The 13,454-nt window shown below is 45.3% G+C and overlaps 1 protein-coding gene across 1 annotated transcript in view; it reads left to right on the plus strand.

Moving 5' to 3' along the window:
* LOC147033120 (E3 ubiquitin-protein ligase NEURL1B-like) overlaps positions 1 to 13,454 on the plus strand; it is a 35,014-nt gene that overhangs the window by 2,072 nt on the left and 19,488 nt on the right. The window contains exon 2 of the mRNA XM_085871221.1: positions 10,808 to 10,992. Coding sequence (XP_085727347.1) covers positions 10,808 to 10,992 — 185 coding nt within the window. The remainder of the gene's footprint in view (positions 1 to 10,807; positions 10,993 to 13,454) is intronic.

Below are 13,454 nucleotides of genomic sequence, written 5' to 3' on the forward strand. Positions count from 1 at the left end.
AAGTCCAGTGAATAACCTGAAATGCTACAAAGCAAAGCAGTAAACTGCCAGAGGTTAAAAAAAAAGTTGAGGTTACCAAAAATTGAAAAATAATGCAACTTTTCACAGTTGTTAAAAAAGGCCCTTTTCTGGGAACAAGTAATGCATTAGCAACTGCAGCTTTTCTGCAGCAATGGAAGTAAATTAAGCCTTGAAAGTTGATGCAAACAATTCCTACAGGTGTCTCAACTTTTTTGATTATTTCCAAACCCTCTGTCTTTATTAAAGCAGTGTTGGAACAGATTGTATTGCTACACCCTCTGAAGCCAATGGTACTCCATCTCTTCTGGATCTGATTTTGACAAATTTCCCTGACAATATCTGCTGCTCTTCCTTCGCTCCAATTGGTTTTTCTGACCACATCCTTGTCAAAGTGGACATCTCTCTGGCTGTTATCAGAGAACCACCTCACCTCCGTCGAGTCTGGCATTTCACTCAAGCCGACTGGCAGGGTCTCCGAGCAACCATCAAACTTACAGATTGGTCTCCTATCACGACTTTCTCAAACATCAACTCATCCTGGGAATTCTTTCAAAGAAACTTGCTCTCCCTCATGCACAGATTTATCCCCTCTCGTCTTCAGTTGTCTTACCCTTCCTCCCGCCCTTGGTTTACTGAAGCTTGTGGCGAGGCAGTTGTCCTGAAACAACTTGCCTTTGCCTCATGGAAAGCAAACCCAACTGAGGGCAATCTCAGTTCTTTCCACAAAGCTTGGAACAAGTGTGTATCTACCCTCAGGAGAGCCAGAAAACAACTTCTTTCTCATCTCAAGTCTGAACTCTCAAACCTCTCTCCCACCTCAAAATCCTGGTGGCGTTTAATCAAATCTGTTTCTGGTGTATGCTCCCCCTCCATCCCTCCCTGACCTCAAATGGCCGCACTGCTGATTCCACACGTGATAAAGCTGAATGTCTAAACTCGGTGTTTGCAGCTAAATCTTGTGTCCTAAACCCATCACTATCTCTACCCACTTTACCCAGTCGCACCCAACTGTCCCTGGACTCTGCATCCTTTTCTCCTAACAAGGTGGAGAGCTTGCTTTCAAACCTCGAGTCAGATTCTGCAACCGGTCCAGACGGCATCAGCCCACGTGTCCTCAAAGCCTGCTCTTCTGCTCTTGCTCACCCTCTCTCTGTTCTATTCACCCTCTCATTTGCTCAAGGTCATCTGCCATCTGCTTGGAAATCTGCTAACATCACTGCCCTGCATAAAAATGGTGCAAAAACATCCCTGTAACTACAGACCAATCAGCCTTCTCCCAATCATCAGCAAGGTGATGGAATCCATCATCGCTTCAGACATGAAATCCTTCCTCTTCTCCAATGGCTTGATTTCCAATCATCAATTTGGTTTCAGACCAGGTCACTCTACCCTGGATATGCTGCTTCTGCTCTCCCATCAATGGATGGAGGTCCTCAATGCCAGACAGGAAATCCGAGCCATATCCCTGGACATATCACGTGCTTTTGACACAGTCTGGCACCCTGCCCTACTCACCAAACTCTCTTCCCATGGTATTCAAGGCCATCTCCACTCATGGCTCGCAGACTTCCTCTCCTGTGGCAGTCAACGTGTGGCCCTAAATGGAGTTCTTTCATCCCCTCTTCCTGTGCAGGCTGGAGTTCCTCAAGGTAGCGTTCTGGGCCCTGTTCTTTTTCTGGTTTTCATCAATGATCTCTCGGACTCTCTGGAAAATCCGCTATTTCTCTTTGCCGACGACTCCACCCCCTGCCGTACCATCTGTCATCCCTCAGACCGGCAAGCAGCAGCTTCTTAGCTCACTGCAGATCTGGATAAAATCACAAACTGGTCCAACACGTGGAACATGTCTTTCAATCCAGACAAATCTCACACTCTCACTATGTCTCTTCGAAAGGACCGTTTACAAAACCCCCCATCCACTTTCTCAACAATCCTCTGGAAGAAGTCTTTTCTTTCAAGCTTCTAGGTCTCACTATCTGCCATGACCTTTCCTGGGAAAGTCACATTTCCAACCTCGCCTCAAAAGCCAGTCGCCGACTGGGAATCCTCCGTCGTGCTAAGTCCTTCCTCGGCCCTCTTGAGCTCCTGACCACTTACAAAGCTTTTGTCCGTAGCCTGATGGAGTACTGCTCTCCCCTCTGGGCTGGTGCTCCTGCCTCCCACCTTTCTCGGCTTCACGCTGTCAAAACCAGGGCATTTAAGATCATCGGCATCTCCCGCAATGAAGCTGAGTCTTTGGGCTTCTCACTCAATCACCGCAGGTTGGTCGGTGGTCTTTCTGTCTTCTACCGACTCCTCTCCAGCCTTGCCCCCCTGCTCTCTCTGCGATTTGTCCCCACCACATTTCCACAGGGCGCTCAAGGTCCGCCAACAACCCCCTTCTGGTAAAACTACCAAAATCACGAATCACTGCTCATCTTCACTCTTTCATTCCTCTTTTTTCCCGCCTTTGGAATAAACTTCCTCACTCTATTCTTTCCCATTCTTCCCTCCAGGCTTTCAAAACAGCTGTTCACCACCACCTCTTATCTTCCCCCATCCAAATCCTCGATCTTTTCTACCGCCGATAATCCACCCAAGCCACTTCCTTCAATTCTCCTGCTCTCCTTCCTGAAAGTCCCCGAAATGTCCATCTTCTCTTCGCCATGTTCCCGTCCCATCCCCATCCCTCTCCCTTCCACAGTTCACCTAATTGTCTGTTCCCCACTGTTTTTTCCCTTCCACTCCCGCCCCTCTTCTCTCATGCCTCCTTGCTGTGAGTTGTGTGTTCGCTCTCATACGAGCCTCGACCAAGGTATACAAAAAAAACAAACAAAAAAAACATTATTTGGACAATATTGCACTGCAGGAAGTAGTATATTGCTATTATAATGGTGAAAAAAAGGCAATTAACAAAGGAAGGCAGACAGACCATTATAACCCTTAAAAGTGTAGGTCTTTCCTTTAAAGAAATTGCAAATAAGCCAAGGTGTCAGTGAGTACAGTTTCCTACACCATCAAAAGACACTTGGAAACTGGAGGAAACTCTGACAGGAAGAGGTCTGGCAAACCCAAAGCCACAACACAATCAGAAGACAAGTTTCTGAGAGTCAACAGCTTGTGTGATAGTCGGCTCACAGGGCAGCAGCTTCAAGCACAGCTTAACACTGGTCGAAGTAAGGAAGTCTCAGTTTCAACTGTGAAGAGAAGACTTCGAGCTGCAGGTTTGACAGGTCGAGTGGCAGTAAGAAAGCCAATGCTAAGATGGCAAAATAAGAAAAAGAGGCTTGCCTGGGCCATGAAGCACCGCCAGTGGACTACTGAAAACTGGAAGGTCTTATGGACCGATGGATCAAAATTTGAAATCTTCGGTTCATCACGCAGGGTTTTTGTACGCCGTCGTGGAGGCGAAAGAATGGTTCCTCAGTGTGTGACACCAACTGTCAAACATGGAGGAGGAAGCATGATAATCTGGGGCTCTTTTACTGCATCCAGAGTCGGCAACTTGCACAGAGTGACTGGCACCCTGAACCAAAAGGGCTGCCACAGCATTTTGCAGCACCATGCATTACCCTCTGGTCTATGCCGAGTTGGTCAGGGGTTCATCCTACAGCAGGCGTCGGCAACCTAAACCAGGCCGCGGGCCACTGGGCCACGTCCGCGCCACCTCGCGGGCCGCACCCCCCTCCCAACCCGAAAAAATAACAAACACACCTAAAATCAATGATAATAAATGTAATTGTAAATTGAACCTTAAGACTTGCAGTAATCACAATTTGAAACATTTAATGTGAAGGCTGGTGATTCTTTGATGCAGACAGAGAGTCAATGTCCGGCTTGATGGAGGAGAAGGCCAGGAGGAGGACGTCTTGAAGATGAGCGTCTGTAAGCTGTGCTCTCGTCTTGTTCTTCGTCAGCTTCATGCGACTGAACAGCTGCTCACAAGAGTATGTGGACCCGAACAATGAAGCGAAGCGCAGGGCCTCCCTAACTAGAGCTGGGAAAGCACGGGAGGCTGAGAGCGAGTGCCAGAACTTTATTGGCAACAAAAGAGCAAACTTTGTGCGGTGGCTCTCTGAGCACTGGAGCTCAATGAGCTCCAGCTGAAGGTCGTAAGCCACATCCACAGAATCCACATCAAAGGGAGCGGAGAATAGCTTGAACTCTTTCTCACAGGCGCGCACATCTTTGAAGCGTCTCTCGAACTCGCCTCAGAGCTCAGACAGGGCAACGGCGTAGCGACGGCAGGCAGCGGGGGTTGGGCGCCGCTCAGCCAATCGGGCGAAGTGAGTGAATTTGTTCTGGTTGAGCTGATGCTCCCACAGGAGAAGTTTGCATTCAAATGCCTTCACGAAGGCGAGGAGGTCAGGTACCAAGACATCTTTACCCTGCAGATGGATGTTCAGCTCGTTTAGATGTCCAGTAATGTCCACCAGGAACCTGAGGTCACACACCCATGCAGGATCCTCGAACTGAAGGACAGGATTGCCCTTCTCCCGCAGGAAAGATGCGAGCTCATCCATCAGGCTGAAGACTCTCTCCAACATCTTTCCTCGGCTGAGCCAACGGACCTCGCAGAAGTAGATGAGATCAGGTCACTAAACTCTTCCTCAGCGTCAGCCAGGAGACCGCGGAACTGTCTGTGGTTGAGAGCACGGACGCAAACAAAGTTCACCGCCCTGACGACGACAGTCATGACCTCCGTAATGGTCACAGACTTGGTGCACAGAGCCTCCTGGTGCACCAGACAGTGAAAGCGCTTCACATCCTGCTGGTGTCCAAGACTGCGCAGGTACTTGACAAGAAGCGCCGCAAAGCCTTTCTTGTCCTCGACCATGGCGGGCGCTCAGTCGGTCGTGATGCCGTACATGCGAGAGAGGTCGAGGTTGGCCTCCTTCAGCCAGTCTGTGACTGCATTGCACACGTCGGCGCCAGTGGTGGTACCGCTGAGTGGGATGAGTCGGATGAACTCCTCAAAGATGACCAAGTTGTCCCTGCCGCTGCGGAAGAAGATGGCAAGCTGAGCCGTGTCCTTGATGTCAGTCGACTCGTCCAAGGCGATGGAGAAGAAGCGAGCGGATTGACACATGTCCTTCAGGGTGCCCTGTACATCGGCGGCCATCTACTCTATGCGGCGGGTCAAGCTTCTGCCAGACAGGCTGATGGCCGCAAACTCTCTCGACTTGTCAGGACACACGTCCTCAACCACGGCCATCATGCACTCCTTGAGGAATTCACCTTTGGTAAACGGTTTGAGGTTGGTGGCCACAAGGTGTGCAACACGGTAGCTGGCCTGAGTGTTGCTCTGAGCAGCCGCTTGCGTCGAAGAGACGCTCCTCTTCATGAGGCACGCTGCTTCTCCAGCTGGGCACTCAGACGCCCAAACTCTGCCTTCTTCTTGTCGTCAGGCAACGCAGCTTGCTTGGGGTGCACCGAAGTGAAGTGACGCTTCATGTTGCACACCTTCATGACGGCGACGGTCTCGTGGCAGATGATACACAAAGCCTTTCCCTTGCGCTCGACGCAGAAGAACGCTTCCCATTCCTTTTTGAAGGAGCGGTTCTCGTCTAACAGCTTCCTCTTCTTCATAGTGAAGGTACCTTCAGCCATCCGAAAGAACAACGAAAAAAATATTTAAGACCATGTTAAGTGGACGAGAAGCGAAAATAATTTATTGTGATGTGCAGAGACTGTGATATATATGGAAGAATCATATGTCCACATATGTTAAATTTGCCGTCGGTTCAGAAAAATGGTTCGCGGGCCGCACCTAATGGAAATCCGGACAAGGCGCCGCGGGCCGCACGGGAGGAGCTCGCGGGCCGAATTTGGTCCGCGGGCTGCAGGTTGCCGACCTCGGTCCTACAGCAAGATAACGACCCAAAACATACCCTCAGGCTATGTCAGAATTGCCTTAGAAGAAGACTGTCGGCTTCAAATCATGGAATGGCCAGCACTGTCTTCAGACTTAAACCCCATCGAGTTGGTTTGGGATGAACTGGACAGAAGGGTGAAAGTAAAGCAACCGACAAGTGCAACACATTTGTGGGAACTTCTGCAACAGTGTTGGGAAGAACTTTCCGAACAATATCTGATTTCCATTGCAGAAAGAATGCCACGAGTATGTTTGGCTGTTATATCTGCAAAAGGTGGCTACTTTATTGAGTCAAAAAATTCAGATTAAATTTTGTTCAATAAAATGATTCCATGATTTCTTTTTTTTATCTGCAATTGTTTATTTGTTCTATGCTTTAATTTTAGAATACATTGAAACATTAAACTGCTTAAATTTCAGTAAAAACTGGAAAAATGGGGGTGTTCTAAAACTTGTGAATGGTGGTGTACACATATATATATATATATATATATATATATATATATATATATATATATATATATATATATTGGTTGTAGGATAGCCTTGAGGTACACGCATTCGCTTATAAGCTGTCTAGCCTGGGTTCGAATCTCGACCCGGCTGTAAACTGTCATCCTGAAGCTTCACTGACAATACGATTGAGATTCATCAATGTGTGTGCTGTGCTGCGGATGGCCGTTAAGCACGTTTCAGCACTTGGGACATTGTTGATGTTAAAGATTCCACAGTGTCTGTCGTAAAGAGTAGGCGAGTTATAACTAGCACCTTGAACAAGTTACAAGTACGTGCCCCCAATGACTGCTGGAAAGGCAGTGGAAAACTACCCAGCAAAACCTTTGCCAAGAGTCTGCTTCGGCAGCACCGCCGGTCTGTCTCGAGTATTTCACATTTGATTAATTGAAGTGTATGAATGTTAATTACAATTTATTTTTTGTCCTTTCTCATTGCATTCTCGTTTATGGATAATATCAAACGATTGACGTTTCTTTAAGCGTCGTGAGAATCTCATGCCAAAAACCTTTTGAACGACCCTTGCAACTAACCATTTGCAACAAATCTAACATAAAAATATTTAATAGTTCGTCCAGATGGTCAGCAAGGAAATAATTAAATTACAGAATGCACCTACTAAGTGAGTTGAGCCACAGTTTTGTAATCGTGGACGCATTATGATACAGATCAGTACATGACTATTTCACATCTGTGATATTCTACGATGCATCCAACATGTCAGTTGTGCGCAACTTGCTTCCGGGGGATCTGCTCACCAATGGGTCATTTTTCTGCCACATTGTTGCCTGACGAGAGAGACGGACAGAGATGGAGAGAGAGAGATAGAGAGAGAGAGAGAGATAGAGATAGAGATAGAGATAGAGATAGATGCACGCACCTTTGTCAGAGAGCTGAGCTTGGCCCCGTGAGCTCCAACAATGATGAGCCTTGTGATGTCAGTGGTGTCCTTAAGCAGTCTCTTGCGTTACTTGCGTTACAGATTCTGTAACGTTTTATTTGATCAAGGACTATTTTTTTTTGCTGTTGTTGTAGTCAACAAAACTATTGGAATGCTTGAGAATGATTCTAAAAATATTCAAACTGTTTCACTTCCTTCCCTGACTGCCATGTCCATGCAGGCTCTTTTACATTGATTGAAGGCTCATAGTGGAGCTCGTACGCAAATCACATGGAGGACAAACATATTGGCAAACATGGGTGTACTTCAATCATTCAACGTTGATTAATTACAAGGATGTTGGGAGACCAATGCTGGTATGCACATTTGCCTCGAAGCTGTCCAGCCTGGGCTTAAAAAAATATATAATTATTACTTTTTATATATATATATATACACGATGTCGAGGCTCATATAAGAGATAACACACAGAACATACAGCAAGGGGAGCAGGAGACAAGAAGCGCAGGAGAGGGAAGGCAAAAAACAGTGGGGAACAGAAACATGAGGGGATCTGTGGAAGGGAGAGGGATGGGGGGATGTACACGGGAAACAAGATGGACATGACGGACTTTCAGGAAGGAAAGCTGGGTGTGTGTGTGTGTGCCAGTTTGACCCAGCTATAAATCTTGACCTAGCTATAAACTGCCATCCTGGTGTTTCACAGGCAGGGTGTGTGTGTCATCCTTCGGACTGAAGTTAAACCGGGCGTCCCATCTGTCGGCACAAGTTGCTGGATGCTAAAGATCCCACGGTGTTCTTCACGAAGAGTAGGCGAGCTATCGCTGGCACCCTAAACAAATTACAAATTCCTGCCCTAATCCCCAAGCGGTGCTGCATCACTGGCACAGCCGTGCCCTCAACCAATGATGCTACCCCTGGGGGCCTTGTGCTGCATACTAACAAGAAGAAGAAGAAGAAGAAGGAGACAATGGACATAATACATCTAGTTTATGGGATTAGTTCAGATGAGAATACCGACAGGCCAACCCAGACACTTAAGGCAGAGATTCCCAAACCCAGGGTTGTGACCCAAACTTGAAAAACATTTTCTCCAACAATATGTATCGTAGGGATCAGTACCATTTGGGTCGCAAGGCAAATGTGATTGCAAATTTTGGGTCGTGGAGAAAAAAAAGGTTTTCGAACCACCGACTTAAGATAATGTTGTGCGTCTGCTGGCAGTCAGTCGTCCACTTAGGTATCAATATCTAGAAAGGGAGGAAAGCAATCGCTTTGAACTCCAATTACGTGCCCAATAAGAAGAGAGAGCTCACACCTGGATTCCATCCAAATGCATGCATGCGTCGTCACACTGCTTCAGTTCAGGGAAATTGTGTATGAGTGAAAATAAAACAACCAAGTTGCCTCAATGCCACCTGAATTTATTTGTCATTTTATTTTGATGAATGACTTTGTGTTTCTCCACCCCTTCCACCAGGTGCTTAGGGCTAGTGGCATTCCACAGGGGTACATGCACACTTGCCTCTGAACTGACTTTAGCTTGGGGTTAGAATCTCAGTCTCCCTCTCCCTCTCCCTCTCCCTCTCCCTCTCCCTCTCTCTCTCTCACCTTGGTATTTTGCAAGCAGGGTGAAGCATTAATGTGTGTGCCGTGACAGCAGTTGACTAACTGGTTCATGTTAAAGATCCCATCCTGTCTTTCCTGAAGTTTGGGCGAGTTATTGACAGCACCCTGAAGAAATAGCAAATCAGCGACATCATCACGCTCCCAGAAATGATGCAAGACCTCCCGCCATGTGCTGGGCATTTAAACATGCCTTGTTGTGAATTCCTTTCTTGTTCTTATTGTCAAATGAGTATTACAAAAAAAAAAACTCCTTTGTATTCATGGTATATATCCACATAGCAAGATACCAGGGGTGGTTCACAATGTTGAAATTACCCATTAAGCCACATTTCTCTTCGAGGTCATGGTTAGTTAAGTTAGTTTCCATGCTCGCTACTGAACCATACATTTTAGGCTTGATTCCAAACACGGACTCGCTTAACTTGAAAGTAAGTTCAACACTTCTGCATTTAGCTTGTGAACATGAGATTTTTGTGCTCACCTTCTAAATATATACAGGTGGGCCATTGTGTGCCAGTACCCAAGCAAAGTACCCTGCTTGGGGTTAGTTTTATAATTAGCATATTCCATGGGGTGTGGATATGACATAGAAGCGACGAGCCAAATGGCCTTTACCTGTGTCTTGATTACCATCATTATGTTTGCAGATTAGAAAACCTCAAATTAGAGGGATAAGTACAGGCCGATCTGCATGTTGCACAAAAAGTTGAAATGTGGTTTGGGGTGAAGAAAACAAATAAAAGGATGAGAGATAAAGGGAAAAAGGGATTGAAAGGATATCAGAGTAAAGGAAGAGTAGGGAATCGGACAGATGAAGCATCTTACTCTAACTCGTCGTCTGTCCGTCTGTCTGTTCCCAGGTACCGCAAAAATGGCTGAACCGATTGTAGCCATTTTTGGGGTGTGTGATCCTGGGACCCCTTGGAGTAAAATAGGCATAAATATAATAACATGACCCCCTTGATGGCTCTCGTAGGGAGCGGGTGCTTCGAGTTTATAAAATGGGGAAGGAGGATTTAAAGTTCTGCCATTTTGTGTATCTAATATGTAGCTTCTGCCATTTTTTTTCTGCCATCTCAAATCAGCATTATTGGCATTTTTTTTCTGACATCCTCTCAAACTATGCATCTTTAAATTAATTGATTGCTACACATAATTAGACATCCGGATGGAGTGGTTGATTACTGGACCATCCTACCACCCACACTGGGCCTTCCTACTCCCATCCATTTTTAATCTCAAACAGATCAGTTTGGAGACATGTTCCAAACAACGCTGCGGTTGATTTAGCAGGGACATGAATACATTGTTTAATTATGTTTCATGGTCAATAACATTGTTTTGCTTATTTAAATATTTATTCACATGCTTCCATTCATTACTTACGAAAAATCGAAGGTTTTTCGAGTACATTTATTGGTTGGTTGCGTGCGTTATTCTGTCGGTTTGTATGTCAATCGCATACAGGTCACAATTTTAAACCGATTTTCACAAAACTTCACCACGTGGTAGAGATCGTCATAAGCAAGAAGCCTATTGTTTTTGAGTTCAAAAAGTCAAAAGGTTAAAATAGGCCAAACTTCTAAAATTGTCAATTTTCATCTGATTGGCTTCAAATTAAAAGAGCATTTCCATATCAGGTCACTGAATTCAACCACCTACTATTGTGCGGTCATCAGAGGCCAAAAGGTCAAAATAGGTCAAATTTCTAGAATCGTCAATTTTCATCCGGTTGACTTGAAATTTGAAGAGGATTTGCATATTTTGTCATTGAATTCAACCACCAATTATTTTAAAGCTCGAATTTGTTTTATGGATTTCACAAGTATTGTGCTATGCATGACATCATTGTTGTTTGTTTCTTATCTGATTGCAACTTTGCTTTGCAGAAGGCCGACCCAGCTCACATCACACCCACATACCGCTACGCTTCCATCCGCACACGTTTGGTGCCAACATTACTCTACACTGCGATGGGAAGGCTGCCACTCGTCAGAATAGCTTCTGCCATGGCATCACTCTGAGCCAACGACCTGTAAGCTGTGAAGAGGTGGTCTTTCTGCGTCTGTCTGAGGTGGGTGTTTGGGACAAGGCCGACGAGACACTTTTAGCATAATTGGGCTGACTGCGTGAGCTAAACCTTTCCCTCCACTTAAATCTGGAAAAGCCTCAGTCCACCCTGTTAGCTCTGATAAGTAGTGAAAATGGTCTATTGGTGTGTTACAGTTAAAATCAGAATGTTTTAAGGACAGACCACATGGTTATGTGCTCATGTAGGGATCAAAATTAATATCTACAGTTAAAACCTCATTTGACTCGGTCAAACTTCGAGGCTCATTAAAGAGCTGGCAGTGAAAGATAAACTATAAAGTTCATAGAACACATTAACCCCGTGTAGTCTTGAGAAACAAGGTCATGGGCAGGGTCGACAAGCGGAAATTTGTTTGGTCATGATGACATAAAATGCCGTAATATTTTGTCCAAGTACTGTTCAACAAAAGGGTTTCGAAAGTGCCAACATGGTGATTTGTGTTCTACATTGTTCAAGTGTATAACTCAATTTAATTAAAATAAAGATTTTAAAGGTTGTAGAAAAAAAAATTCTGAAGTTTACCACTGTTGATGCAGCGTCTTTTCCACCACCTTATCTAACACGCTACATTAGTTATTCATCCCTGTTGTTTGTGACCCTTCTAACATCATTAAAAACAGTACATTTTCTGTTTGAAATAATTTCCAATTCTGTTTGACGGCCAGGCAGGCAGAGTAAAAAATATCTCGCTTCTCTGAGCGTGTGCGATCGGAACAAATTCATTCAAAGTACTGTTCAACGAGAAGTTTGTTTTGTGATTTCTTTTCCAAATATGACATTCAATTTAAAACAAGTTGTTCCTCGATCATAAACTGACGTTTGTGCACAGACAGAGAGACAGACAGACAGACAGACAGAGTGAACCAATTGCTTAACCCCACTTTTGGCTTCGTGTATGTGGAATAATTACAGGTATATGCACAGGCAAATGTGTGGACAATGGATTAGCAGATACTAACAAATATTAGTCGCAGGTGATTGGGAGTGAGAAAGGAAGGGTGGGCGAGCGGGAGGTGAGGGGTGAGTGAGAAAGAAAAATCAGCAAGAATAAAACGGGTTGTGTTGTAATATTAATATTAAGGAAAGGGGACATTTGATGTTAAATTGTCTCATGGCTCAAAGGGGTTGCAGACCCAGAGAGGTTGTTAGCCAGTGTGCGATGTGTGGCACAAAGAGCAAATTATTTATGAGGAGTTGAGGAGCATTTTCGATATCGAAGTGCAACATAAAATAACTCGCTACTTCTTTAACACCAATGAAAGGCTGGGTGTGGGTGATTCATCGGTGTGCGCCTCGTCCCTCGGGTAGACATAAAACTGAGATACCAAATGAAAACCATTTCAATTTCCCATGATGAAGCTGAGTCTATGCGCCTATCACTTTCACATCTCAGCAGGGTGGTGGTCTCTCTGTCTTCTACCGTCTCCTTTATGGTCTTGCACCCTCTGCTCTTTCCATGCTTTGTACCCCCCTCCCTCCCCTCACCCCCTCCCAGGTTTCTGCAGGGCTCATACAGTCCACCATCAACCTCCTTCTGATTAAATACCTAAATCCAGAATCGCTGCTCATTTCCACTCATTTGTTCTTCTTTTTTTTTTCTCACCTGTGTCTCCAACTTCCTCAGTCTCTTCAATCTCATTGCCCTCACCAGGTTTTCCAGACAGCTGTTCACCATCATCCAAAACCATGATATTTTCTACCCCCATTAATCCTCCAAGCCTATCTCTTTCCAAGTTTCCAGTTTTCCTTCCTAAGAGTTTGCAGTTGTATCCATCTTCTTCACCGCCTGTGTCCTCCCCTCGCCCTCATTCTTCCCCACATCCCATATTTCTCTTAGTCTGCCTCTATTTTGTCCCCCCCCCTCCAACCCTGCTGGTAACCCCTTTCCTCCCGACTGTTCCTTTTGTTCTGTTACATCCTCATCCGTTCTGTTCTAGCTCCTCCACGAGCCTCAACATTGTATACAAAAAATACTTGCAGTCCCATCTGCTGGCATCAGTTGGTGGATTTTAAAGATCCTACGGTGTCCTTTCTTCAGCCATTGCAGCATTCTAACCGAATTACAAATTCCTGCTCTAACCTACATGGGGCACTGCATCAGCGGCAAAGTTGTACACCCCCAGCAAATGATGCAATCTGCGGCATACGAAAGAAGGGTGTTTTGTGTAGCTTTCAGAGCCTTTTTCCCAAGCCGTTCTCTCATGACTCCAGTTTGGATAGAAATCATCATATATGGCGAAGCACAAACTGGAAGATTATACACCAACCTTGAAGTTATGTTGAACTTCTTGATGTTTTCCCAATATGAATCAGGTTTTTGGTGTCGTGTCCAAATTGGGTACACGCCCTTTTACTTCCCTTATGGCTGAATAGGAACATTAGATGAATGCAGTATTTGTCTAAAAGTCTGGGGATAGAAGGACATGGTATGAAAAATGACTGGG

Source organism: Eptatretus burgeri, chromosome 2 (assembly GCF_056783735.1).
Source record: "Eptatretus burgeri isolate ZD-2024b chromosome 2, Ebu_testis_v1, whole genome shotgun sequence".
NCBI classification, from domain to species: Eukaryota; Metazoa; Chordata; class Myxini; order Myxiniformes; family Myxinidae; genus Eptatretus; species Eptatretus burgeri.